The sequence below is a fragment of the Dama dama genome, chromosome 6 (genome assembly GCF_033118175.1).
Source record: "Dama dama isolate Ldn47 chromosome 6, ASM3311817v1, whole genome shotgun sequence".
NCBI classification, from domain to species: Eukaryota; Metazoa; Chordata; class Mammalia; order Artiodactyla; family Cervidae; genus Dama; species Dama dama.
Genome location: NC_083686.1, coordinates 48,182,983 through 48,208,327, shown reverse-complemented (window position 1 = coordinate 48,208,327; position 25,345 = coordinate 48,182,983). Strand labels below are relative to the sequence as shown.

Genomic DNA, 25,345 nt, shown 5'->3' with positions numbered 1-25,345 from the left:
CTGTTGCCATCATATCAAAGGAGCTGGGATGTAGAAAACCTAGAGAAGACTGATGCCTGACTCACACCGTGATTAACTAAGAGTTTAATAAAGGATAAGTGTCACTTAGTAGCTACAAAGAAACCATGTGGCTACTAGATCAATCGGTAACCTACCCACTGTTTCTCTTCTAAAACAGAATATGAACAACTAAAATAAATATATCTGGGGCTACCCCAGAATGGCCCCTGTGGTTTTCCTAATCCACTTAAAAGAGTTTTATATCTTTAACAAAATAATATTTTTAAAATACTTGTTGATTTCCATGGATTACCCACATCACAGCCCTTCTTAGATTACAGCTTCTAGGGTAAGGGAGATGGAAACAAGAACACTGATTCATGGAAACAGAGAACTGGGCACATTAACCCAAACAGGGAAGAAACACTACAATGAAGTGCTACTGGGCTTACCTAGAAGCCAGGTCGAGAGCTGTCATGAAGGAATTCAGCCCAATATTGTCAGAACTTCTACTTTCTCAAGAATTCAGATTCTTATCTTAAAATTCCAAACTTTTTAATATAGGTAAACATTTGTTTTTAATTGTGAAGTGAAGTGAAGTGAAGTCGCTCAGTCATGTCCGACTCTTTGCGACCCCATGGACTGTAGCCTATCGTAAGAGGAAAACAAATCTGCAATCATATTTTCAACTGAAGGTTCTAAGTGTCCCAGTGAACATCAGTTCCTGAGAAAAGAATCCAGGAGGGATAAAATGCCCAGCTCCTGGGATGAGTAGGGGCTCAGGCAGAACTAGCTAATGGGACCAGGCTCCCTGGGCCAGCCATCAGTAGCCAGAAAGGAGATGAATTCTTTCCTTTTTTTTCCCATTGAAGTATAGTTGATTTACAATATCATGTAAGTTTCATGTATACAGCATAGTGGTTCAGGTTTTTTGCAGATTATATTCCATTATAAACTATAAAATATCAGGTATAATCCCCTGTGTGTGGGTGTGTGTGCTCAGTCGTGTCCGATTCTTTGTGACCCCATGGACTGCAGCCCACAAGGCTCCTCTGTCCGTGGGATTTTCCAGGCGAGGTAATTCCCTGTGCTATACAGTAAATTGATGGTAAGTGTCAGAGGCTGGATTTTTTTTTACATGTTGTGACAACTTCCTCATTCTGTCCTTTCTGGTTCTCATGGTGGCTGAAGCTGCTTCCAGGAAAGACAGCGGGTCAGGTTGTCAAATGAGAGGGTTTCCACTGTTCTCTTTATTCTCCCTAAGTGAAAGCAATGAGAGCCCTTTTAACTTTGCATCATCTTTGTGTTATCACTTATCATCTTCAAAGTGACTTAACAATTGCAAAGAATTTCAACTGTAACAGTCCATATCTCTAAGCAGGTAAGCTAAGTTTCCGAGGCTTTCTTGGTTAGTAAAGGACCACACTTCCCCATGTCTACTGTAATATTTCTATTCTTTTCTTATTATATTATTCAAATTACAACAGATCATTATCATACAGCAAAAATGTATTTACGTTTCCCTTAAAGATATTTTAGATTTTAAAATAATTCATATTTCTAGTCTTATCTGAAACCCTTTTGGAATCCTGAATTTTTCAGATTTAATAAATGCATTATAGCTCATATACCACACGTAACACTCCCAGCAAGAACTACGGCAGCCCCACGCAACTAAACACATGATTATTACCACATATACCCATATCCACTAAGATAAAGACTAAAAATAGCTTCATCTAAGGTCAGGTTTTACAACTGCGTTTTTGAAGTTTGGGTCTTCAGCATTATGGGGATTTAGGAAGGTAGATAAAAGACTGAATTATATGAACCTGCAGAATTCCATAGGTCACAATGACAAGCTACAATAGAAATCAACAGAATTGAGGACCACCAGTGAAAAGCAATGTCATTCTGTCTGTACTGGGGGAACCAAAACACAGAGGAATCAGTAGGAGAAATTAGTGGAAGTAAAACAAAACAGAAACAAAATAAAAAGAAGCAAATCCATTTCTGAGGAAGGTACTCCAGGAAAAAAGTAGAGTAAAATAAAATAAAACCTCAAGATAACCAACAATCTACCAGTAAACAACTAGACAATGGCATGTGGTAAATAAGGGCAACCCAGTCTCTCCAGCCATCCCCTGGGACCCGAGAAAATGTCTAAAAGGAAGGAATGTGGCTGGACCTGCAGTTCTGGATGATGCGTCCCCAAAACAGCAGGAAGAAAAAGATGGGTCAGAGGCTACTCTACACTCACACACCTCATCGAGTGGTAGAACCAAAGGACGAACCAACTTAAGACCAGGAGTGGGACGACAACATGAACCCCATGCCAGCTGCTCACCAACCGGGTTCTTACTGAGCCACTGTCCCCTGCTCCCATCAAAGGAACTTTGTCCTAGCTGCTTAGCACAGAAAAAGTGGGACAGTTTTGCTGTCAGTCAGCTTCACAAATCACTAACCAGTTTTCAGTGCTTTCACTGAGTAATGGAGAAATATTCATATAGAATGATGGACACAGACACAGCTTGTATGTGCTAATAAAGAAGACTTTGATACATAATATGAGTTTATGGGAAACAGTCATGTACAAAACATACTTAATGAATTCCACAAGGATCTAAAACTGATGTAGGAATTTGTTTCCTCTAACAGATTAATTCAGTAGGCCAACATAAAACATATACCCATGTATACCAAACCCATAATTAACAGATGTGTGAAAATGTCCATCCATGGTTTAAACTTTATCTTTCAAATCACTAGCTTAACTTCATTAGCTAACAAATCATTAGCTTAACTTCATTAACCTAAAGCTTATTCCATAAGATTTGGAGGGTGTGAGGAATGTCAGTGGCAAAAGACAGTAACATAGAAAGCAGCAAAGTAAATTGTGACTGTCTCCTACCTCTGGGCGACCCTCGTAGTAAGTCAACATGGACTTTGTGAGCACAAAAAGTCTCTCTTTGTAGTTTAAGGGCGACGTCTTCTTTTTCTGCTGTGACCTCTTAATAAGAATCTCTTCCAGAATAGTGTTAAAATTCATCTCGGTCTTCTGATCACTGTTTCTCCTTCCATTGAAGATCCCAGTGTTCTAAAGTAAGAAAATAAACAGTTGAAATAAAATCTGACATGTTAATCATCCAAGGACGCCTGTCATTCCAAATTACAAAAACAGATTTTACTCTGACAGCTGGAGCTGAGGAATGTCACTCTATGCCAGGCTGAAAGTGCCCAGGGCACGAAAGCCCAACCTCCTCTTCTTCCCTAGCCCCATCCTGCTCTCCCAAGTCCCAGGATTTCATAAGGAAACCTAATCCGAATTGCCATGATGATCCACTCCTTTGTCCCTCCCTGCCAATCCCTCGGCTTGCTGGCACACTCTGCTGCTATTTGATTGCAGAGAAACCAATATCTCAGATGGAAAAGTACCTTTCGTCACCTGCATGGCTGGTTTAAGCTGGTATTTAAACTGCCTCAGGATCTTGGTACACAAATAGACAAGCACATAGGCATGGCAGACTTGTGAACAAAATGAATTACCACAGTGGTGGATGACATTCAATCTGCAGTTGTAACAAGGATGTAATCTTGATAAGCAACCTCACCACCAGACTACAAGGGTGCTCTCGGATACCTACACTACCATGCTCCACATTCTCTTCCCTGTGACTCCTGTCTCAATCACAAGAGAAAACAATTCCCACCCAGTTACAGCTTACGCTACTCAGCTACCCTACCCTACATGGCTGCCCCTCAAGGCAGAACTCATCTATATGAGGTCCTCAGTCCTGTATTTGGAGCCCCCATATCTAGACTATCCAGGCCTAGGCTAATAAGCCTTCCAAAATCCAACAAAATTTCACTTTCTGAAAATCAAAGACACTCAGAAAAGGCCTGGACATTTTTATCTGAGACAAGTTGAACAGACAACAGCCCTTTCTTCCCTTCCTTCCACTACACCATGACAAGAAGTTGTGTATCAAATCACAGAGGCAGGGACTTCCCTGGTGGTCCAGTGGCTAAGACTCTGGACTCACAATACTGGGGGCCTGGGTTCGATCCCTAGTCAAGGAACTAGACTCCACATGCCGCAACTAAAGATCCTGTATGCCACAGCTAAGACCTGACACAATTAAATAAATTACTAAAATATTTTTTAAAAATCACAGAGGCAACAGGAATCATGTGAAGAGAGTAAGTGGTTATTAGAGAGCACGACTGGGAACTTGCCACTGAGTTTGGCAGTGAGAAATTTACGATCTTTTCAGCCAACCCAACACCAACCTCAGCCAACCTGACACCACCCAAGCCGACACCCTGGCAACTCCCTTGCATCTCCCTATTACTGATCTTTCATTATCCAATCAGGCCCTCTGTTTTCTGTAAAGTTACTTTACAACAGCTTAACCTCTGAACATCAGTTTCTTTCATTCATAAAATATGCAGGTAAATATCACAAGGTTACTGTGAGGTTTAATGAGATGTGAGAGAGAACTTATTTATTATGAAACACTATACAAATGTTTATTATTGTTATTTTTTAAGTCCAATGTTCTTTTTCTAGCTTAAAGAATTATCATCTGGGCAATGACAATAGCTTTCCAACTGGTCTTCCTTTCACCCCAGCTCTTGCCTCATTTTATTCAAACTATACGCCCTTTATTTTCATTGGCTCAGCCTTCAAAGACACCACTGTCATCATGCCATTATTCCCACTGGCTCAGCCTCCAAAGACATCACTGTCATCACACCACATTCATTCACTGGAAATCCTCCATGCCTCCCCAAAGTCCTCCTCATCACCTGCGGGATAAACACTAGACAAGGACCACAATTTAGCTGCAACCGTATGGATGTGAGAGTTGGACTGTGAAGAAAGCTGAGCGCTGAAAAATTGATGCTTTTGAACTGTGGTGTTGGAGAAGACTCTTGAGAGTCCCTTGGACTGCAAGGAGATCCAAGCAGTCCATCCTAAAGGAGATCAGTCCCGGGTGTTCATTGGAAGGACTGATGCTGAAGCTGAAACTCCAATACTTTGGCCACCTCATGTGAAGAGTTGACTCATTGGAAAAGACCCTGATGCTGGGAGGGATTGAGGGCAGGAGGAGAAGTAGGGGACAGAGGATGAGACGGCTGGATGGCATCACCGACTCGATGGGCATGAGTTTGAGTAAACTCCGGGAGTTGGTGATGGACAGGGAAGCCTGGCGTGCTGCGATTCATGGGGTCGCAAAGAGTCGGACATGACTGAGCGACTGAACTGATCTGAACATCCAACCTTTACTTTTACTGTTCTCCAAACACTCCACATCCCAGTCAAAGTAGTCAGCCCTGGCCTAGAGAACCCCCTCTCTCCACCTATGAAAACTACTAGCTCAAAACTCACCTCCCTGATGAAACCTTTCCTGATGATCCCAATTAATTAAAAACTATCTGGCTCCTAGGCCCATGATCTCTGTATCACCCACCACAGAGTTCATCGTTGCCTTCCATGTTTTAGAGCAATTGATGTTGCTCTAAATTGATATTCTAACTCTTACCTAGATTTTGAGCTCCTGGAGGAATAATTCTCAACTTTAAGAGCACATCAGAATCACACAGGGAAGTGTTTTTCAGAATTCAGACATCCTGAACCCATACCTAGAAACTCTGAATTGGTATGGGGTGGGGTCCAGCGCATCATGATTTAATGTGCAGGCAGATTTGAGAGCCACTGTCTTAAATGAAGAGAAACTGGGCTCTGACACGAACCCTTTCTGCCATTCTTAGTGCCACTCAATAAGCGGTGGATAACAGGTCTAACTGACCCATTATCCTAAGCTGAGAAGTCAGAGAAAAAAGCTCTTGTTCCTTTGCATCTAAACTGGGCCTCCGTATTTTAAACTAAAAATTTGGTACTGACCCACCAAGCCCACTACTCAGCAAATACTCTGAGAAAACAATAATTGAAAAAGACACATGTACCCCAATGTGCATAGCAGCACTATATAAAATAGACTGAACTTGGAAGCAACCTACGTGCTCATCAACAGATGAACAAATAAAGAAGATGTGGTACATATATACAATGTGATATCAGACATAAAAAAGAACAAATTTGAGTCAGGTCTAGTGAGGTGAATGAACCTAGAACCTGTTATACAGAGTGAAGTAGGTCAGAAAGAGAAAAATAAATATAGTATATTAATGCTTATATATGGAATCTTAAAAAATGGTATTGACAAGCCTATTTGCAGGGGAGGAATGGAGATACAGATGTAGAAAATGGACTTGTGGACACAGCGGGGGAGGGAGAGAGTGGGCCAAATGGAGAAAGTAGCATCAACATATATACAGTATCAGGCATAAGATGGACAGCTAGTGAGAAGTTACTATGTAGCACAAGAAGCCCAGTCTAGCGCTCTGTGATGACCTTGGGGGACGTTATGGAGGGAGCGGATGGAAGTTAGGGGGGAAGCGGATGTATGTATAATTATGGCTGATTTGCACTGTTGTATGGCAGAAATCAACACAACATTGTAAAAATTTTTAAATACATACTTAAATAAATGAAAAAACCAGTTCACTGTCGTTGTAATAATCCATTGGTCAATGGGAAATCCTGCCCGAAGAATACTATGAAAGTTCATATAAATGAAGGAAAGTTCTCCTCGTGCAGATTTTCAGTTAAAGATGGAGGGCTGAATGTACACATTAGCCTGGGCTCCCTCCTAAAATCCTAGTGTTAAGAGAAGACGTTGCACGCATAAAACAAGGTCAGGATACAGCCAAAATAAAGTACACAGAACCAAAGGAGAGGAACACTGGAGGGCGGGGGGGGGGGGGGGGGGGGGGGGGTGGGAGGGGGGTGGGCGGGGGTAGGGGATGAATACGAAAAGCTCAGTAGAAGAGTCAGAATATAAAACTGAGAAAATATTCCCAAAACATGAAACAAAAACCTAAAAATAAAAACTGGAGAGGAAATATAATTTTCTGGATCCATCCAAAAAATTCAGCAACTGAAAAATAGGAGTTCCCAAAGGAGAAAACAGTGAAAAACCATCAAAGAAATTTAGGAAAATTTCCCCAAGTTAAAGATTACTTCTCGACTGAAACAGAACCAAATCAGCAAATCTCATAAAATTTCAAAATCACAGGAACAAGCAGAAGATTCAGCAAGCTTAAAAATAGGTTCCATCAGTTCAGTTCAGTTCAGTTGCTCAGTCGTGTCCGACTCTTTGCGACCCCATAAATCGCAGCACGCCAGGCCTCCCTGTCCATCACCAGCTCCCAGAGTTTACCAAAACTCATGTCCATTGAGTTGGTGATGCCATCCAGCCATCTCATCCTCTGTCGTCACCTTCTCCTCCTGCCCTCAATCCCTCCCAGCATCAGGGTCTTTTCCAATGAGTCAACTCTTCACATGAGGTGGCCAAAGTATTGGAGTTTCAGCTTCAGCATCAGTCCTTCCAATGAACACCCAGGACTGATCTCCTTTAGGATGGACTGGTTGGATCTTCCTGCATTCCAAGGGACTCTCAAGAGTCTTCAAATAAAGTATCAAAACTCAAAAATTTAATAAATAGCAATCATCAAGGGCAATAATAGAAGCTAGAAAATAGTGGAGAAATTTTTTGAAGAAAATTGATTTCTAACCTAAGTTTCTATACTCAACCAAACTATCAATACAATGACAAGAAAATAAAAATATTTTTCAAATATGAAAGGTTTTAAAATTTTTATCTCCTATTCACCCTCTTCAAATAGCCACCTGAGGACAATGCTCTATTAAAACAAAAAAGTATATCACAAAATACACAGAATCCAAGAAACAAGGGTTTCAAAACAAAGGAGGTAAAGAAAGTCTCCCAGACAATGGTGAAGGGAGATCTGAAGCTGACATTGGGAGCAGACTGAAAATCACCAGGCCAAATTAGATCAAGGTAAACAGTTCTTGGAAGGAATTCTTCCAGGAAATGAACCTGAAGGTGTTGAGATAAGATTTATAATAAATTAGTTAAAATGTAGCAAACCTAAAAATAATAAATCAATTTATGGAAAATAAGAAATTGTATGGAAAAGGAAAAATAATCAGTTTGCTACAAAGTTCAGCCATAAATAACATCCAAAATATCATAATAAAATAGATTATAAGTAGTAATCTTACCTTTAAGATCAAACCAGTCAATCTTAAAGGAAATCAACCCTGAATACTCTTTGGAAGGACTGATGCTGAAGATGAAGCTCCAATACTTTGGCCACCTGATGTGAACAGCTGACTCACTGGAAAAGACCCTGATGCTGGGAAAGACTGAAGGCAGAAGGAGAAGAGGAAGACAAAGGATGAGATGGTTGGATGGCATCACTGATTCAATGAACATGAACTTGGGCAAACTCTGGGAGATGGTGAGGGACAGGGAAGCCATGGGGTCGCAGAGTCAGACACAACTGAGCGACTGAACAACAATAATCTTACTACTAGCATAAAAATACTGGGATAAGGGAATGCAGGAAATAGGCTTCTTTGTGGATCCCAAAGTATGTTGTGAAAGAGAACTATGTCCTCCATAGTACTAGCAGGAAGTCAATGCATCATACCTAAAACTGAAAAAGCAAGAAGTGGCAGCCTAAGTATATCACTTAGAGATGTACAATACTAACATGTTGTTTCAAAAGTAAAAGTGGTTGCTTCTGGGATCAGAAAATTATTAGAAGATGGCAGTGGAAAGAGTATTGATATGTTCTCCCCTCTCCTTCCTAAAACTCTAGGCAAGCAATAAAATATTCAAATAAGAGAGAAAGATAATCCCAACCTCCAGTGAAAAAAAGATGGCTATGAACCCCAAGCTGCAAACTATGAAACACATATCTGCCAAATACTGTGAAAAGTACATCAAAATAGGAGAGGAGGCGGAGGAGATTTCCCTTATAGTAAACATCATTGTCCTGAAAGGTCAATCTAATGACCTTTTGATAAGATCAATGAAATCCAGAGGGATAAGCAGACCCTAAGAGAATCAGGGAGTATCCCTGTAGAGTTACTATTTACACAGAAAAATAATAAAAATTATAATCAAGCTTTCACCATTTTGCTATGTGTTGGCACTTCTAAGCACTAAGCACTTCAGATGTAGCAACTCATTTAATTCAACAAACCTATTGAAGGTATTATGCCCTAGTCACATGGTAAGAATAAGAGCCAGATTTTAACACACGCATTCTCACCACACAGCCTGCACTATTAACCGCTACACACACAACCTCTCCAGTGGAAGGGAAGAGAGAACTGAAGGGAAAAGCATGTGATGCGTCATTATCAGCCTTCTATTTAGGCAGAGGGCTAAAGGCAATTCGACGCAACCTCCAAATTTCAACAGATAAACTATGACTCCCAAGGCATCATTAAGAAGGACACCAACCTCTTAATACCAAAACCTAAAGAGAACAAACGAATTTATAATCAAACAGAAATAGACCCACACATTCTACCAGAGGAACAGGGAATGGCAGGAGAAGTATGAGCTCTGGAACCAGCCAAATCTGGGTACCAGGTCAAGTCAGGCTTCTTCAGCTTTGTGAGTTTGGGAAAGTCCCTCAACTTGTGTGAAACTGAGTTCTCCCTTGGGAAAGGGGACTGATGATAAGAAATGTAAATGTAATGTACATGTCAAAGTCATTTGATCACTGCAAGTTTCAATAACAGATCTAAGTTGTTTTTTTTTTTTAAAAGAAAAGAAACAGACCATAGACACAGAAAACAAACGTACGGTTACCAAGGCGGGGGAGGGGGGTAGATCAGGAGCTTGGGATTCACACGCATGCACCACTATAAATGAAACAGGCAAATGCCAGGGCCTATGGTATGCCACAGGGAACTGCACTCATTATTTCATAACAACTTACATGTGAAAATAATCTGAAAAATACATCTGTATATATATGTATACTTGAATCATTTTGCTATACACCTGAAACCAACACAACATTGTAAATCAACAGTATCTCAATAAGAATATATACATACATAATTAATTAATTTAAAAAAACTGGTGGGATGTTTCAAAAGAACAGCATGTATACTATCTACGGTGAAACAGATCACCAGCCCAGGTGGGATGCATGAGACAAGTGCTCGGGCCTGGTGCACTGGGAAGACCCAGAGGAATCGGGTGGAGAGGGAGGTGGGAGGGGGGATCGGGATGGGGAATACGTGTAAATCTATGGCTGATTCATATCAATGTATGACAAAACCCACTGAAATGTTGTGAAGTAATTAGCCTCCAACTAATTAAAAAAAAAAAAATTAAAAATTAAAGACACTGAAAAAAAATAAAAAAACTGGAGACAATCACGCCGAATGAAAGAAAGAATCGGTTTAATGCTCCAAAGTAAAAAAAGAAGATGACACAAAATTCCAGAGTCCTCCAGCTGATTCTCCCATTTTCCACACCAAAAAGGACTGAGCCATTCAGAAAAAAAAAGAATCACAAAGGAACCAACTCTGGGTTACAAATATCTTTTTAAAATAAAACTAAGAGCTACAACTTAAGACCCTTTTCTCTGTGTCTCCTTAACAGTGAACACAAGAACATTCTTTTCTTTACTCTGACTGCTAATTGTTAAAAGCTTGAAAAACAACACATTAGTCTTTGAACATCAATATTCTTTTTTCATTAAAGTATTAGTTGATTTACAATACTGTGTTAGTTTAAGGTATACAGCAAAGTAATTCAGTTATGTTTTTCAGGTTATTTTCCATTGTTAAGTTTTTACAAGATATGAATATAGTTCCCTGTACTATGCAGTAGACCCTTGTTGCTTATCGGAACACCAATATTCTGAAAGTAGATAACAGACACTGTTCACTGCTTCACCAATGAGAAACCCAAACCACCATGAAGTTGTACTCTCTGTCTAGAGTTACACACCTAAGTACCAGATTAACGGTTCTCGGTTTCATGGTCTACCAATTTTAGCCAAAAGATCTAAGAATTCTTTTTTATCATAAAAATTCTGCCTGAAGAAAATTATGTTTTTTTAAATGGCTACTAAGGTTACCCAGCCTATTTTATACATCCTTTCACAATATTTTTAATCATGGGAACAGAGGTGATTGTGAATTACCAAACAAGAGGATGGTAAGGAATATAGTAAATAAGAAACAAACAGCCTAGTTGTCAGGGTAGAGAAAGGATGAACTCCTTACAGGAAGAAGCAGAATGATCTAAGGTTGTTGAAATTCTCATCTTACTATGTTGAGCCATATGAAAACGTCAATGTTTGGCAATATTTTACCTATACAAAGCAACAATATTATCTAACTCAATCTAATACTTGTCAATGCTCTAAGAGTAGTAATGTAGTTAAAGCTCTCAATTTCAGAATTTTACATCAGCACACATTGGCTATTACACATTTTATCATAGGTTTACCACAAAGTTTGAGCCTGTTTGTAATGTTAAAAAATCTAGCATGAATAAACATCAGACTGACAATTATCTGAAAAATCAAATGTTGTATGCCTGCCAACAGGTTCTGTGGGTTATATTTCAATGCAAAAGTACCTAAAATGGGTAGGTACTATATAGTAACAAATCTTATCCTGCTCTCTTCTACATTGTAAACTCCCAGCTTAAGCCCCAATTTTCTTTTGTAAAACGGGAACTGAACAGCAGAAACACAAGCAAAGCGGGGGGAAATGCTCAGCTGACTTTAATCAGAATAAAGGGAACATTCCAGGCTCCCCATTTAACAGCATGAATCGGCGCTCTCAGATGAGAGTACAGTTTAGCCTGCAAGTCTTCCTTCCCTACTAAACAAGGCACCCAGGGGTAAACTGTATTTTCTTAAAGTCTTGACTATGTCTCCTTTCAGTTAGTTGCTCAATAATAGGCTACAAAGTTTTGAGTAGTTTGTTGACCTACTGAACCTAGGTCTAGATTAGACTCAAAAGGCGAAAGTTACAGAAGTCAGCTGACTTATCTCTCCTGGGTACGGACTGCCTGTCCAGCCCACTGCCATGTGGTGGGAGATCATGATGTTGGACTGGGGCCGGACCGTGCGGTACCACACTACAGATAGTGGTTTCTCACTGTCCCAAATAATGCAGGTATATGCAATAATTTAACATATACTTTTTAAGACAGGTTTGGGGTTCACAATGAAGGACGCTGTTGTGGTCTTTGGCTATGACTGTGGTTGAGGGGATCCTGGCTGATAAAAATGAAGAGAAAAAAAAAGAGATTAAAAAGAACAGTGGATGGAGAAAAAGTTCTGACAAAAGAAACCATGAGCAATCCTATTACAAGAAAATTGGCTTCACCTCTTGGCAGGTATCGAGACAAAAGACAGACTCAAACAAAAGAGCAGAAGGAAGGATTTATTACTTGCAGCAAGTAAGGAGGACAACAAAGACATTTCCCAGAGCATTGTCTCCCCAAACAGCAAGACTGGGGCTGGAGCAAAGAGAATTCAGCATAGAACTGGGGAAAGGTTGACAGAGTCCAGGCACAAATTGATGGAAGTTGGGAGGGTCAGCAAAGGTCACCATCAGCATTCCTTAGGTTCCAGTGGATCTGGAAATCGTGCCCTCGAGAGGGTTTGCATTCTGCAAAACAACTCAAGAATGTGCTTCAGGCTAATCCTGACCTTTGAAATAGTACAACTGATATATTATGGTTAAGTTATCTCTCTGGCCTAATTAAATCTGTTCAGTTTTACCTTCTTTTGCTCCTATAAAGTCATTAATTATTGAAATCTATTCTTCTGCAAGAGCGAGCACTATGGCCAGGCTTAGATCACAAAATGACTTAGGCCTAGGATGGCTGGGTTCTCTTCCTCCGGGAAGCCCCACCCTATCTGCTTGCAATACCTCAACACATCATCACATATACTTACGCTACAGGAGATTCATAGTTAAGTATTCTAGAGAGAAGCAAAAGTTGTCTTAACATAAAAACTACTCATTGATCAACTGACCACATAGGCTCCAAATATTCCTTCCACATTACTAGGTTCTGCTTCTTTGTGGGTCATTTTCTCTCACTGAATGAGGGAATGCAACAGTCACCAACATCAAATGTTCAAAAGACGAAGATTTTCAAAAAGTCAAAAACGAAAATAATGTTGGAGAATTGTTCCCATCACACTCAATGTCACTGGCAAATGAGGATCTTGCAGTCAGCTAGTAAAAATAAAATAAAATTCCCAACACTGTAAAGCAACTATACCCCAATAAAGATTAACTAATTAAATGCACTGAAAAAAACAATAAAATAACACAAGTATCAAAAATGACTTACACTTCAGAAAGAGAAATATAAATATCGTATACTGACACACATATATGGAATCTGAAGAGATGGCACTGATGAATTTATTTTCAGGGCAGCAGTAGAAAAACAGACATAGAGAACAGACCTATGGACGGTGGGAGGAGAGGAGGGAGAAGGGGAGATGTATGGAGAGAATAACATAGAAATTCACAATACCATATGTAAAATAGACAGCCAATGGGAATCTGCTGCATGACTCGGGAACTCAAACAGGGGCTCTGTGACGGGCGGAAGGGTGGGATGGGGAGGCAGACGGGAGGGAGGTCTGGGAGGGAGGGGACATGTACCTATGGCTGATTCTTGTTGACGTATGCCAGGAAACCAAAAAATTCTATAAAGCAATTATCCTTCAATTAACAAATTTTTTTTAAAATGACTTACACTTAAAATACTAAAATACACTGCCTCAGATGGCTTTTTGCTCCCTTCCCCACTTGTAACCCCGTGCCCTACTCATCCTTCCCTTCTTTCCGGATGTAGGGCTAGAGATAATGTTTCCCAGTCTTGGCAGTGAGCTGTGGCCATCTAACTTAAAGCCAAAGGGATGTGTACAGACATAATATGTGGACCAGCTTCAACTTAAAGACAGGTCACTCTCCCCAGATTTAGAGCACTGTCCACCTTCTCAACAGTTGGAAGGTACCCATGGCAGACAAAACTTTATGCATTCAACACATGACTGTAGGGAGTAAGGGGAAGACAAAGGAACCAAGTCCTTGAATAACTTCATGGATCAGCCTAGGCTTGCTACCCTACTTTGTAAGGGATTAACCAGTTCTGTCAGATTTTGGAAATATGCCATAGATGGTTTCTTTGTTATAGTGACTTAACCTTAATCTACCTTGGGATACACCCTTGCAAAACCTGATAAAGCTTGCTAATGCTTTCCCCAAAAAGGGCCCTCTTTAGATCTGTGCTGACAAATGCAAATGTAAAGGGAAGGAAGTCAATCTTTATCATGCATTTTCATCAGAAAAATAATTTCAAAAAAACTAATAGTTGATTCCCTCTTTGTTCAAAAAGTTAAAAATTATCATCTAAATGGTACCATACATGAGATAAAATAAAACACATATTCACTTTATTTTTCATGACAAAGTCTGAATCATAGTGGGTTTGCTGTTTGTTTACTACTTACTATGAAATGTAAGTGGATTCACTTTAAGTGACAATACTCTGGCACTAGTTCTCCCCACATGAGGGAATTTCTGATACACAAAAAATATTTCTCTTTCTGCTTCTTGCAAATTCAGAAGGAAACAATAACAAGTGAAAACAAGGCATGAATAACAAATTTCTCAAGTAGGTCGACTGATTTCAGCAACTTTCACTAGGAGAAAACATGAAAGTAATTTGGAAATTATATATAAAATAATATATACCAAAATATGTTCCTTGAATACATTAATCTAGATTGTTTTTAATTTGAAACATTCATTGATGCCAACATATTATTTTCCTATTGTTATCAAAATAGGAATAAAGAATTCAAGTCATTATTGCATTCGGTTGTTTTTACAGGAAAGTAAGCTTCTTTAACAAAAAATTACAAGAACAAAAACAGTGAGACTGAGGAGAAGTCAAAAGCCTTTTTAAAAGTCTTAAGAGATATCTCTTAAATATGTGAGACAACTCTAACAACTTGACCACTAACTGTATATTGGTGATATTTAAGTTTGTAGTAAGATTTATTTGATAACAAAATAGTGCTAGGTCGTTTTGGAATTTTTTGGTATGATGATGCTACTGTGATTCTATTTTTAAGAGTTATCTTTTAGAGATACATACTGAAATTATGCAGACAAAATACTGTCTGTGATTTGCTTCATAATCTGGTAAAGGGGATATGGGGGTGTAGACAAAATAAAACTGTTCATGAGTTGATAACTGTGGAAGCTGAGTGAGGCAGACAGGAGTTCATTACACTTGATTTTTGTCTGTGTTTGAAATTTGTCATAATAAAAACTTCTGAAATATATTTAAAGGAACAGCATGGTTTTCCATGTCCCTGTCATCCAACCCTTTGGAAGTGATAAGAAAGAGTACATGAAAAGATTAAAAAAAGGAAGAGAAGGGGGTGGGGGGAAAGACAGTCAAACAAAAGTAGAAAAAGGTGGGCGGGCTCTCCTTCGAGGATATTATTACCACGCTATCCAGCTCATCATAGAAGCTCCTCCAGTGATCCCAATGATTCCTTGGGTCAGCAAAGACTCATGATAATACAATGTGATACCATTTCTTCACTGACAAACAGGAGTATGTGGTTTCCAGGGCCAAAAATAAAACCACAGTCTATGTAACGTTTGTCCTGTTAAAATTCCTCTTCTTCTGTTTCCTTTCCTTTCCTCTGTTCAAATTTCATGAAAGCAGAAGTTAGCTTTTCAAGCCTAAAGCCATTAACAAAGCACCAAAGCACAGAGGACAGTCAGATAAAGTGAGTATATCCGAATTGTAGCCTTTTTTAAAAGAATCATTAGAAAGGTCACCAAAGGTAAGCATCACAACTCAAACTACAAAGCATGCTAAGACAAGGAGGCGAATTTGACCAGAGAAGTATTTACCCTTAATTTTAAGGCTTGTGGAGCTCAGTTAAAGATGCATTTCCCAAACTGAAATACCAGCTGTTATATACCTGATCTCTAAAAGGATAAAATTAAACACCTAAGAATACCAATTCCATAGAAAACATTCCTTTTTCTTTTTATTTTTTTATTGAAGGAGAAACATTCTTATACATCACTTGCAATAATTAAAAACTGTAAGCTACATTCGAAAAGTATCATGAATATCAGCCATGGTCTAAGTACTGCGGAAAATGTCCACTGACTTTCGTTTATGGGATTATATTTAGCACACAATATTATATTAGTTTCAGGTATATACCAGTGATTCAACATTTTTATACATTATGACATGATCACCATAAAAGTCGTTATTATCTGTCAGCATACAAACTTATTACAGTATTAGTGACTATATTCCTTGTGCTGTATGCTACTTTCCCATGTCTTACTTGTTTTATAGTCAGAAGATTGAACCTCCTCACCCCCTTCACCCATCCTTCCACCCGCCTCCCCTCTGGCAACCACCAGTTTGTTTTCTGTATCTGAGTCTGTTTCCATTTTGTTTTTCTTTGTTCATTTGTTTTGTTTTTTTTAGATTCCAAATAAAAATAATATAGTATGTGCTTTTCTCTGTCTGATTTATTTCACTTATTTCACTTAGACCTGGAAGGTAACCAGGTCCATCCATGTTGCTGCAAATGGCAAGATTTCATTCTTTTTTATAGCCAAGTAGCATTCCATTGTGTGTATATATACCACATCTTCTTTACCCATTCATCTATCAATGAACACTTAGGGTGCTCGCATAACTTAGCTATTAGAAATAATGCTTCAATGAAGACTTACAGGCATATGTCTTTTTGAGTTAGTGTTTTTGTTTTCCTCAGATAAAGACCCAGAAGTGGAACTGTTGGATCATTTGGTAGCTCTATTTTTAACTCTTTGAGGAAACTCCATACAGTTTTCTATAGCAGCTGCACCAATTTACATTCCCACCAACACAGCACAGGGGTTCCCTTTCCTTGACATTTGTTGTTTCCTCTTTTTGATAAGCGCCGATCTCACAGGGCGAGGTGATGCCTCGCAATGATTTTGATCTGCATGTCCCTGGTGGTCAGTGACCATGGAGCAGCTTTCCCTACGCCTTGTTTGTGTATCTTCTTTGGGGAAACGTCTATTCAGGTCCTCTGCCCATATTTTAATTGGGGCTTTTGTTTGTTTTTTGATGCTGAGTTGTAGGAGTTCTTTGGATATCAACCCCTGATCAAATATACAATTTACAAATATCTTCTCCCATTCAGTGGGTTGTCTTTTTGTTTTGTTGGCTTCATCAAAGACTTAGTTTGATGTAGTCCCATTTGTTTATTTTTGCTTTTGTGGCCCTAGCAGCATATTAAAAAAAAATTACTAAGATTGACATAAAAAAGATTACTGCCTATGTGTTCTAGAAGTTTTGTGATTTCAGGTCTTATATTCAAGTCTTTAATTCACTTTATTTTTTAGTATGGTGTAAGAAAAGCAATATACATAAATCTGCTGCATTTCTATATACTAATAACAAACTATCCGAAAAAGAAATAAAGCAAACAATGCCCTTTACAATTGGAATAAATTTAACTGATGAGATGAAAGCCCTATACTCTGAAAACTCCTAAGACACTGAGGAAAGAAACTGAAAATAAGACAAATAAATGGAAAGATATACCATGCTCATAGACTGGAAGAATCAATATTATTTAGATGTGCTACCCAAAGCAACCTATAGATTCAATGTAATCCATATCAAAATACCAATGTCATTTTTCATAGAACTAAAACAAATAATCCTGAATTTGTTTGGAATCACATGCATGCTTAGTCACTTCAGTACAAGTCTTTGCGACCCTGTGCTCCTCTGTCCGCCAGGCTCCTCTGTCCACAGGATTCTCTAAGCAAGAATACTGGAGTAAGTTGCCATTTCTTCCTTCAAAGGATCTTCCCGACTGAGGGATCAAACACGAGTCTCTTACATCTCCTGCACTGGCAGGCAGGTTCTTTACCACTAGCACCAACTGGAAAGTTGGAACCACAAATGACCCCAAATGAACAAAACAATTTTAAGAGAGAAGAACAAAGCTGGGGTATAACACTCCCTGATTTCAAACTGTACTACAAACTTCCAGTGCTGTAATCAAAACTGTATAGCACTGACACAAAAAGACACATCGATCAGCAGAGCAGAATAGAGAGCCCCTAATAACCCTACACTCACAGAGTCAATTAAGCCACAGCAAAAGAGGCAAGCATATACAATGGAAGAAAAGACAATCTCTTCAGTAAGTGGTGTTGGGGGGATTCCCTGGTGGCTCAGTGGTGGAGAATCTACCTGCCAATGCAGGAGACAAGAGTTCTCTGATCTGAGAAGATCCCTCATGCCATGTGGAACAACTAAGCCCGGGCACCACAGCTGTTGAGCCTGTGCCCTAGGGCCCAGGAGCTGTTAACTACTGGGCCCATGTGCCACAACTACTGAATCGGGCACCCTAAAGCCTGGGCTCAGCAAAGGCAGCCATCATAATTAGAAGCCCACACACCGTAACAACAGAGTCATCTCCGCTCCCCACAACTAGAGAAAAGCCCATGTAGTAACCAAGACCCAGCACAGCCAAAAATAAATACATGAAATTATTTTTCCAGAAAGAAAAGAATAAAAATAAATAAATGGTGTTGGGAAAACTTGATAGCTACACACAAAAGAATGGAACCAGGCCTTTCTCATCCACACTCTCCCTAATGAAGTAAACTGATAACTTACTTCCTTGCTCTTGGCTCTACCCATCACTGCCATTGTCTGAACCACTTATGACACGTAATATCACTGTTTTTAAAAACAGATGCAAATTCACTGACACTCCTCCCATGGAATTTGCGTGGGATTTTGATTCCTTCAACTAATAGAGCACAGCAGAGGAATACTCGGTAATCTGTGAGGCTAGGCCATAAAAGGCCAAGTAGCTTCTGTCTTGTTTTTTCAGACTTATTCTTGGGACAGTCTTACGTGGAACCTAGCTACCATAATGAGATAAGCTCCTGCCAAATAGAGAAGTCACATACAGGTGTTCCAGTGCAGAATTCCTGCTGAGCCCAGCCTTCAAATCATCCCAGCCCAGGAGCCTGAGACATATGACTGAGAAAACCCTCAGACAACTCCAGCTCTGAGCTGTCCAAGTTGCTCCAAGCTATCAAGTTTTCCAAGATAAGAGCATCAGATACTGTGGAGTAGACATTCCCACTGTGCCCTAGTCCAATACTTAGCCTACAGAATCCACGAGTGTAATAAAGTGGTTGTGATTGTGTGCTGGTAAGTTTAAGGTGGTTAGTTACATAGCAATACATAATTAGGACATATAATTAATATACTTTATCATTCCTGTTCATCTCATTCTCATTTCATTCATCTCTAATCCCTCTCAACCCTCTTCCTCCCCTTAAATGTTTCCTCTTCTTAACTCATTCATCTTTTCTCCACGTTCGGTTGATAAAGTAATCTGTCCACAATAATAATTTCAGACATTCATATATGATCATTCATTCTGGCATTTATTACAAAGCCATGATGTATGAGAACTATGCAGGAGGCACTGAGGTTACAAACGTTAGCAAGACAAGATCTCTGCTCTAGGCAGGCACAGGGAAAAGCGATTTAAAAACAAAGAGCTACAATGCAATTTCTTGAGGGCCATACAAGTGACATGGACAAAGTTGTTTTGGAACACCAATAGACTCTAAAAATCACTAACATGTGATCACTAAAGAGGAACCACTACCCCTCTTCAAAATATGGTGGACCACTTCAATGAGGATATTACAGAATTACAATTAAATTAACTGTAACTTAATGAAATTACAGAATTAAAAATATGTTTCCATGGGGGGGAAAGATTTATTCAATACACATACTACAAATCTTTGGAAAGAAACAAGGCCATTCTGGGTGTTAAAGAATTGAGAAATGGTTTCATGGAACTTCTAGAATTTTGACAGACAGCTAGATATACACCAACACATGAATAAAAGTATTAATAGATGTTAATATTCTGGTCTGTATAATCACTTCCACATATAACAGATATGAAAATGTTCTTCTAATCAAGTTGCTTGATTTTAATCTGAATCATAAACAGCTTGATTTTAATCTGAATCATAAACAGGAAAGTAAAGTTTAAAATGGCATGTGTTCACTCTCATTTTCAGAAGTTATGTACTGGCTCTCCATCATGAGATTTACTTTTGCATGTTTTGTTAGTGAAGGAAAGAAGTTAAAGAGAAAAGCAGCAGTCTTGGTTACAGAAGAATGACTCTTTTAACTACATATATCCTTCACTTTACAGACCAAATGCATTCCAAGTATATGGCTGAAATTAAAATAAAATTTAACTAGAGTATCATGTCTGAATTCAATTACAGAATTAAAAACACATTTCCATGGGGAGAAAGACATTTAATGCACATACTACAAATCTTTGGAAAGAAAAAGGCCATTCTGGGTGTTAAAGAATTGAGAAATGGTTTCATGGAACTTCCAGAATTTGTCAACAGCTTGAATTGAAATTTAGTAGTTACAGAACTTTCACTTCATCATCATCCTACTATTTTCAACTACTTTCTCCAAAACAAGTTTCCCCCACATAAGCATTCCCTAACCATACAAAGGAGAAGGCAACGGCACCCACTCCACTACTCTTGCTTGGAAAATCCCATGGACAGAGGAGCCTGGTAGGCTGCAGTCCATGGGGTCGCTAAGAGCCAGACAAGACTGAGCGACTTCACTTTCACTTTTCACTTTCATGCATTGGAGAAGGAAATGGCAACCTACTCCAGTGTTCTTGCCTGGAGAATCCCAGGGATGGGGGAGCCTGGTGGGCTGCCGTCTGTGGGGTTGCACAGAGTCGGACACAACTGAAGCGACTTAGCAGTAGCACCCATACAAAGATTCTGAAGCTAGATACTTCTCCTTTTGGGGTGATATCCAAGCATTAAATCTTAACGTCATGTTTTGCCAACAGATGGTTGCATATTTCAGTGCAACTGAAAATTTCATTTGAAAAATTATATTCTATTAAATAAACCGAAGCCCAATTTTTCTTCCAGTGCTGTGTGAAATTGTAAAAATCAACTTGACATAAATAAGAAATACTGGGCCTTCCCTGGTGGTCCAGTGGTTAAGAATCTGTCTTCCAATGCAGGGGATGTGGGTTCTATCCCTGGTCAGGGAACTAAGATCCCATACACTACGGGAAAACAAAGCCCTCGTTCCACAGCCCTTGAGCCCCTGCGTCTTTGAGCCTGCACACCACAACATGAGAAGTGCACACACCATATCAAGAAGCCCTTGCTCTGTGACTAGAGAGAGCCCAGGTACTGCAATGAAGAACCCATGTACCACAATGAAGACTCACCACAGCCAAAATTTTTAAAAAGCAATTCTGATATTTAGATAGCCACAACAGAATAAATTAGTTGATATCTATGTATGTATGTATACATATGTTGGAGAAGGAAATGGCAGCCCACTCCAGTATTCTTACCTGGGAAATCCCGTGGACAGAGGAGCCCAGTAGGCTGCAGTCCATGGGGTCGTAAAGAGTCAGACACGATTGAGCCCATGTGCGCATACATATGCTATACAGATATATAAATCTCCATTCCATTCCACAGCAATTTCTCAGACGCATATTACCAAGTATTTCCCCCACCCTCAATAATACTCTGTCTTAACAAAAAATCAAGCAAAACAAAGTATAATATTTGGCAGGATCCAGCAACCCGTACACTGCCTGAAATACAACAGGTATTCAGTAACTACTTGATAGCTTAACAATTTCACTCTATTTAAGCCTTAGTGGTATTTACCTCAGAAGCCAAACCACAAAAGTAACAGAAGTATCTACTTCAGATCCTTCACCATTTTTAGTTTCTCTTGTTGTCACTGGACAGACTTGCAGGAAAAATCTTTTTCAAAAGTACATCTATCTGTGTTGCAAATCATCAGGGTCTTTGTCTCTTAATCATAAATCAACAAAAAACTAACAGGATCTTTCTGTCCTCTGAGATGTTCCTGAGGATTAAGTCTGACCTATGCAAGAGGTTCTTTTTCCTGATGGGGTTGGCAGCTCAGAGCTTACTCAACCAAGTCTCACCCATCTCTGATGTTGGGAAATGACGGTGTTTCCTCCCAACTCTCCTGCTGTCTCTTGGATGTGGTGGATCTTTGTCCGTCACTATTCTGAATCCCTTGTTACAACATAAAAGTGAGCCTCACGGTGTAGAAGAATCTTCTCTGCCCTCAGCTGACAATACAACTGAAAGCAAAACTCACAAACTCTAACGTCCTATGACGTTATCTCTAAGATTAATGCCTTGAAGCTGAGGAGCTCTAATGTCATCAGTCCTAAAATTCTATGTAGCTCAACATTTTGGAAACCCACTTGTTCCCTATATTACCACCGTATTAAACACAGGAAATTCAATCATCTAGAAGGCAAGCCTATATCTTTTAATATATTTAATATGTCCCCTGACAGAGCTGTAGAAGATATAAACAATGGTTCTTTATACATTATCCTAAAGATTTCTTTCCCTGTGTCACCCTCCGTCACCTTATTTTGCCAATTACATACATTAGAACTCCTGGTTTAAGCAGAATGATTTAGTAGAAGGAACATAACCTTTTTCTATTGGAATATGGTTGATTTACAAGACTGTGTTAGTTTCAGGTGTATAGGAAAGTGATTCAGTTATACATATACATATACGTAGTCTTTTTTCATATTCTTTTCCAATACAGGTTATTACAAGATATTGCATATAGCTCCCTGTACTATATGGCATGGCCTCATTTTTATCTATTTTATATACAGTATTGATAGTTTGCATCTGCTAATCTCAAACTCCTAACTTATACCCCTCCCACCTTCTTTCCCCTTTGGTAATCATAAGTTTGTCTTCTACATCTGTGAGCCTGTTTCTGTTTTGTAAATAAGATCATTTGTGTCATATTTTAGATTCCACATATAAGTGATATCATATGATATTTTTGTCTGACTTACTTCACTTAATACGATAATCTCTAGGTCCATCCATGTTGCTGCAAATGGCATTATTTCATTCTTTTTACGGCTGAGTAATATTCCATTGTATATACATCCCACCTCTTCTTTATCCATCCATGTGTCAATGGGCATATATGTTACTTTCACGACTTGGCTATTGTAACTAGTGCTGCTATGAACATTGGGATGCACATATACTTTGTACTAGAGTTTTCTCCAGATACATGCCCAGTAATGGGATTGCTGGATCATATGGTGACTCTATTTTTAGTTTTTTAAGAAACCTCCATACTACTTTCCATGGGGGCTGTACCAATTTACCTTCCCACCAACAGTGTAGGAGGTTTCCCTTTTCTTCGCATTCTCCCTAGCATTTAATGTTTGTGGACTTTTTAATGATGGACATTCTGACTACTGTGAGATAGCAGTTTTGATTTGCATTTCCCAGATAATTAGTGATATTAAGCCTCTTTTCACGTGCCTTGGACCACCTGTATGTCCTCTCTGGAGAAATGTCTCTTTTAGGTCTTCTGCCCATTTTTAGATTGGGTTGTTTGGTTTTTTGTTATTGAATTGCCTTGGCTGTTCATATATTTTGGAAATTAAGCCCTTATTAGTCACATTGTTTGTATATATTTTCTCCCAGTCCATAGGCTGTCTTTTCATTTTGTTTATGGTTTCTTTCGCTGCACAAAAGCTTATACGTTTGATTAGGTCCCATTTATTTATTTTTGCTTCTATTTCTATTGTCTTGGGAGACCGACCTAAGAAGACACTGCTACACTTTACTTCAGAGAATGTTTTGCCTACAGGAACCGGAACTTTTGAGTCTGACTGACCTGGCTCTAAGTCTTAGCTTTGCCATTTATTTGCTGTATAACCTCATACAAGCTACTTAACTCTTTTGACACTATTCCCTTACCTTCATAATGAGGATAATGGTACCAACCTTAATGGAGTAACATGAGGTATAAACCAGAAAAAATGCACATAAAGTTTCTTATACATAGCAAATAGTTCATTTTGCCACACCTTTGTTTTGAACTGATTACATGTCTTCATATTCAACAACTGTTAACTGAGTATCTGCTAAGTGCCAGATATGCTATCAGGTTCTGGGAATAAAGCAGAAGACATAGCCAATAAGGTATCCACAAGCTAGGAGAAAGGACATATATAACGGAAAGTAAAAATGTCATTAACCATGTGGTAACTGCTACATCACAGATGGATACAAGCTTCAGCTCTGCCCAAAGATAGGAGGTAGAAAGATAATCAGAGAAGATGATGTCTGAGCTGGGGTAAGGGCTGAGTTAGTTGTCACCCATGGAAGATGGTCGAACAAGGGCCCCACTAAATGCAAGGTAAGTTTAAAGTTTAAAGGCAAGCTTAAAGAAAAACAGTAAACATAATTTCCATTAATTTAAACATATTCTATTTCAATAATTCTTTCTCTCCTCCATTTCTACCCAAATATACACACATACTCCCAAAGGAGAGAATGGTATTTCCACCATCAAAAAGAAATCAAAATCCAAACTGATTCTTTTCCAGCCTTGTATTCATTTGTTCATTCGTTTTTCAACCAAATAATTTGTTTAAAATCCACTCTACATCTAGTGCTGTGAGAGGGTTACAACAGCACAATGGAAAACACAGGCCCCACCTTCCTCGAGCTCATAGAAACTCCAGCAGAGTTCTGTCTAAAGCTCTAAAGAGCCCTCTCCTGAACATCCTTTTCAAGTGCCATACAGAGGACTGTGATGTTTACAGCTTATTCATATTCAAGTTATCTGTTTACAGAAAATGAGAGCTGGGCACTCCAATAATTAGAATCATTGGGTCCAAACCTCTCTACCGGTAATTCAGAGTGCACAAAAGCTGAGTTGACAAATACCACTTCTCTCTCTTTGTTCATTAATACTATTATTATTATCTTAGTTTTTAAAACTAACAACTCACTGCAGCTATTTTTAAGAACTCCAGATTAAAATTATGTTTTTAAAAATGTCATTCAAATGTAAAGTTTCATACACACAAACTCACAGTCCCTCAGCTTTTAAAATTGCACCCCCACTCAGAATTTAACTTCATTAAATGAGCTAATACACAGAAAGCAATCAGAGGAGTACATGTACTCAAGTGTCATGTGTTTGCTCTTAGTCTTTCCATTTTAGTTTCTCTAGTGTTACTATTATCACTAAGAAATTAAAATGCACAGAAGTCCCACAGTAAGTGCAAGTGCCATTTTATAAATAAATAAAGAAAAGAGAATGTAACCCATATAATACTAATACCTTTAAGAATAGAATTCTTGTGTCCTTACTCTCAGACTTTTATGGTAGAAGTCTGACTACATTACATAGCTGAT

At 38.9% G+C, this 25,345-nt stretch overlaps 1 protein-coding gene across 11 annotated transcripts in view; it reads right to left on the bottom strand.

The window, feature by feature from the left end:
* The window catches only part of TEC (tec protein tyrosine kinase), a 154,606-nt gene that overhangs the window by 98,397 nt on the left and 30,864 nt on the right, over positions 1-25,345 (bottom strand). For 6 of the 11 annotated variants that reach the window (XM_061146024.1, XM_061146025.1, XM_061146027.1 and 3 more), the window contains one exon: positions 2,912-3,097. In XM_061146024.1, the coding sequence (XP_061002007.1) occupies positions 2,912-3,049 (138 nt within the window). In that variant the 5' untranslated portion in view covers positions 3,050-3,097. Of the gene's footprint in view, positions 1-2,911; positions 3,098-8,152; positions 8,172-21,450; positions 21,511-21,775; positions 21,935-22,062; positions 22,082-25,345 lie in introns of those variants that run through there. The other 5 variants (XM_061146022.1, XM_061146023.1, XM_061146030.1 and 2 more) reach the window with 4 other exon arrangements.